Here is a 3,032-nt window from a genome sequence, read left to right on the forward strand (position 1 = left end):
ATTTATTTATTTATTTATTTATTTATTCATTTATTCATTTATTTAAGAGAGTGAGCAAGAGAGAGCACAAGCGGGGGTAGGAGCAGAGTGAGAAGCAGACTCCCGGCTGAGCAGGGAGGCTGCTGGCTGGCTGCTGGCTGGCTGCTGGCTGGCTGCGAGGCTGGCTTTGAGGCTGGCTTCGAGGCTGGATCCCAGGACCCTGGGATCATGACCTGAGTGGAAGGCAGACGCTTAATCCACTGAGCCACCCAGGCGACCCGGAGGATTTACTTATCTTTAATAGTATATTATCACCATAGGAGATCTGTTCTCTGAGAGTACATCAGACTTTTGTTAATGCTCTAGGATGGGGAAATTTGTTAAGAAATCCTGAAAAGTGAACAGGGACGTGTCAGTCACTTATTACTCAAATCACTTTTACAAATCACAATTCCAGGGGTGCCTGGGTGGCTCAGTCGGTTAAGGATCTGCCTTCGGTTCAGGTCATGATCCCAGGGACCCGGGATTGAGCCCCGCATTGCATGGGGCTCCTTGTTCAGCGGGAAGTCTGCTTGTTCTTCTCCCTCCCCCGGCTAGTGCACTCTCTCAAATAAATAAATAAAATTTAAAAAAAAATCACAAATCCATTTAAAATGTGAGTAATGATTTTCTAACTCATCAATTTGGTATTTTCAGTTTCCATTGCAATCCCAAGACACACCCAAACCCAACATGAAAGATGAGTACTTATTCTTAATTTTTACCTTGATGCCCCATTAAGTTTTTCTAGCCCTTCCTGGGTTGACCGTGCCCACACAGTTCTGACAAGTACCCTGGGTTGGAGGCCGTCTCCCTTTCACACTCAGCTCATGAGGTTAGACCCATGCATAGTTCCTTCCCCAGTGGAGAGCATGGTAGAAGTTCTGGGCACTTCACCTAGTGCCATGTCTCTCAGCATGGTTCCGACACTGAGGAGGAAAATGTCTAATGTTTGCTTTTTTTTTTTTAAAGATTTTATTTATTTGACAGAGAGAGACACAGCGAGAGAGGGAACACAAGCAGGGGGAGAGGGAGAAGCAAGCTTCCCGCGGAGCTGGGAGCCCGATGCGGGGCTCGATCCCAGGACCCTGGGATCATGACCTGAGCCGAAGGCAGGCGCTTAACGACTGAGCCACCCAGGCGCCCCTAATGTTTGCTTTATCCATTAGAGCAGAACCTCTGCGAAAGAAGAAAAAGGTAGATCCTAAAAAAGACCAAGCAGTAAAGGACCGGTTGAAAAAGAGGATCAGACGACTGGAGAAAGCTAGCCAGGAGCTAATTCCCATTGAAGATTTTATTACACCTGTGAGGCTCTTGGATAAAGCAAGGTAAGTGTTCTCTAGGGTCGAGGTTCTCAGGACAAAGAGTTCCATCACCTTCTGGTAGTTTTGTCTGCATTTCACACCTGTGACAGGAAAAGGTGAGTGGGCATGGGCAGACTAGGTCCCAGTCTGAGTCCTTTTCTCCTTGACTGTTTCTTGTGGGAGTTGGCAAAAGCATTCCTGGGTGATGCTCTTGAATGGCAGAAATGGGAAGGAAACTCAGAATAACTATTTGATAAGCTAGTTCGTATTGTTGCTTTTTTGTAAGATGAGTTTTAGCTGTGACTGATGACTTGGGCCTTGGGTCTGCAGCCCTTGTCCCATCTTGATGGTAGAAAACCCTTAGCCTCTAGCTTTATGGTACAAATGCTCATAGTTGGGATGTGTTGTGTACAGGCCTGGCAGGGTTGCTGCCTTGTAAAAAAGTGTGTACCATTTATAAAGTAGCATCTTGCCATACAGGTGGGACATGGTGGGTGGTTTTTTGGTATTCTAGGGCTGATCTGGGCTCTTAACTCCCTGGGACTTGGGCTTCCATTTTCATAACACCACTTTACATTTCCACAGTCACCTCTCACCAAAGGTAGTCTAGGCATGGGGTAGAGGAAGTGCTACCAGTCTTCTTAGAGCATCACTGTTTCTTATGTCCATGGAAAGCAAATGGCACTGGCTTCCAACATCAGTTGCAGCTGCTACCACATCAACATTCCATGCTTTAATTTATCCCTAACTTCCACGTTTTTCCCTAAGTCCCATCTATGTCTGGCAGTGGGGACGCTTGGGTCGTATGCAGTCACCCAGACTACCTGGCCAGTGAGGTCGGTGCTTCCCAGCTTCACACCTTTGGATTTGTGTGTTCCTAGACAGCGGCCTCACGTGGAGCTTCCCTTTGAGGAGAGTGAGCGGAGAGCTCTGCTCCTGAAGAAGTGGTCTCTGTACAAGCATCAAGAGCATGAGAAGGAGAGGGATGCCATCAGGTCCATGGTTGAGTCCCAGCAGGAAGCTCTGCAGGAGCTGCAACTCATGTCCCCAGAGCTACATGTGGAGGCCACCAAGCGGGACCCCAATCTGTTCCCCTTTGAAAGAGAAGGGCCAGATTACACGCCACCGATCTCCAACTACCAGCCCCCTGAAGGCAGATACCATGATATCACCAAGGTGTACACACAGGTGGAGTTTAAGAGGTAGAGCGGCAGGCACCTGTCTGCAGAACACACTGCCCTTTAGAACCAGAATGACCAGGGCTCAAGCTTGCTTGTCACAGAGTCAGGCATGCTGTGAATAAATAATGTTTAATCAAGTGTCTCTGTCTTAAGTTTGAGTCAGAATTAATTCACCTGAGGATTGATGGGGGTGAGAGATGCTGCCCTTGTACTGGGGAGAGAATGACCAAGACATCTACCGCTGCTCCCCAGTAAAAAGGAAGATTCCAGTTGTGTAGAGTAGACACCACCAGCAAGAGGCAGCTAAGTACCTCAAGGAGCAGAGGTGAAGGATGTGTGGCCTATGTGCTGTGTATTGTCTGCATACCTGTGCAGACAGGAGAGGCAGGGCCTTCCATTGGGCAAATGGAGCACGGGAGCTTCCTCACATCTTTGGCAGGGCCAGCTTTGGGTTTTAAGCTGGGGAGGGAGACTGAAGAGAGTGGAGGAAGCCTGGGACACACTACTTAAAGTTGCTGTGTTCCCTAGG

General features: G+C 48.3%; 1 protein-coding gene across 1 annotated transcript; it reads left to right on the plus strand.

Annotated features, from left to right (window-relative positions):
- The first annotated feature begins 1,164 nt into the window (after positions 1–1,164).
- Positions 1,165–2,643, plus strand: LOC102738223 (large ribosomal subunit protein mL40). The gene is made up of 2 exons (XM_081810108.1): positions 1,165–1,346; positions 2,204–2,643. The coding sequence occupies exons 1-2, from the start codon at positions 1,168–1,170 to the stop codon at positions 2,526–2,528; spliced, it is 504 nt and encodes a 167-aa protein (XP_081666234.1). The 5' UTR covers positions 1,165–1,167; the 3' UTR covers positions 2,529–2,643.
- Positions 2,644–3,032: the final 389 nt, after the last annotated feature.

Source organism: Leptonychotes weddellii, unplaced genomic scaffold, assembly GCF_054177405.1.
Source record: "Leptonychotes weddellii isolate Sample4059 unplaced genomic scaffold, ASM5417740v2 HiC_scaffold_18165, whole genome shotgun sequence".
NCBI classification, from domain to species: Eukaryota; Metazoa; Chordata; class Mammalia; order Carnivora; family Phocidae; genus Leptonychotes; species Leptonychotes weddellii.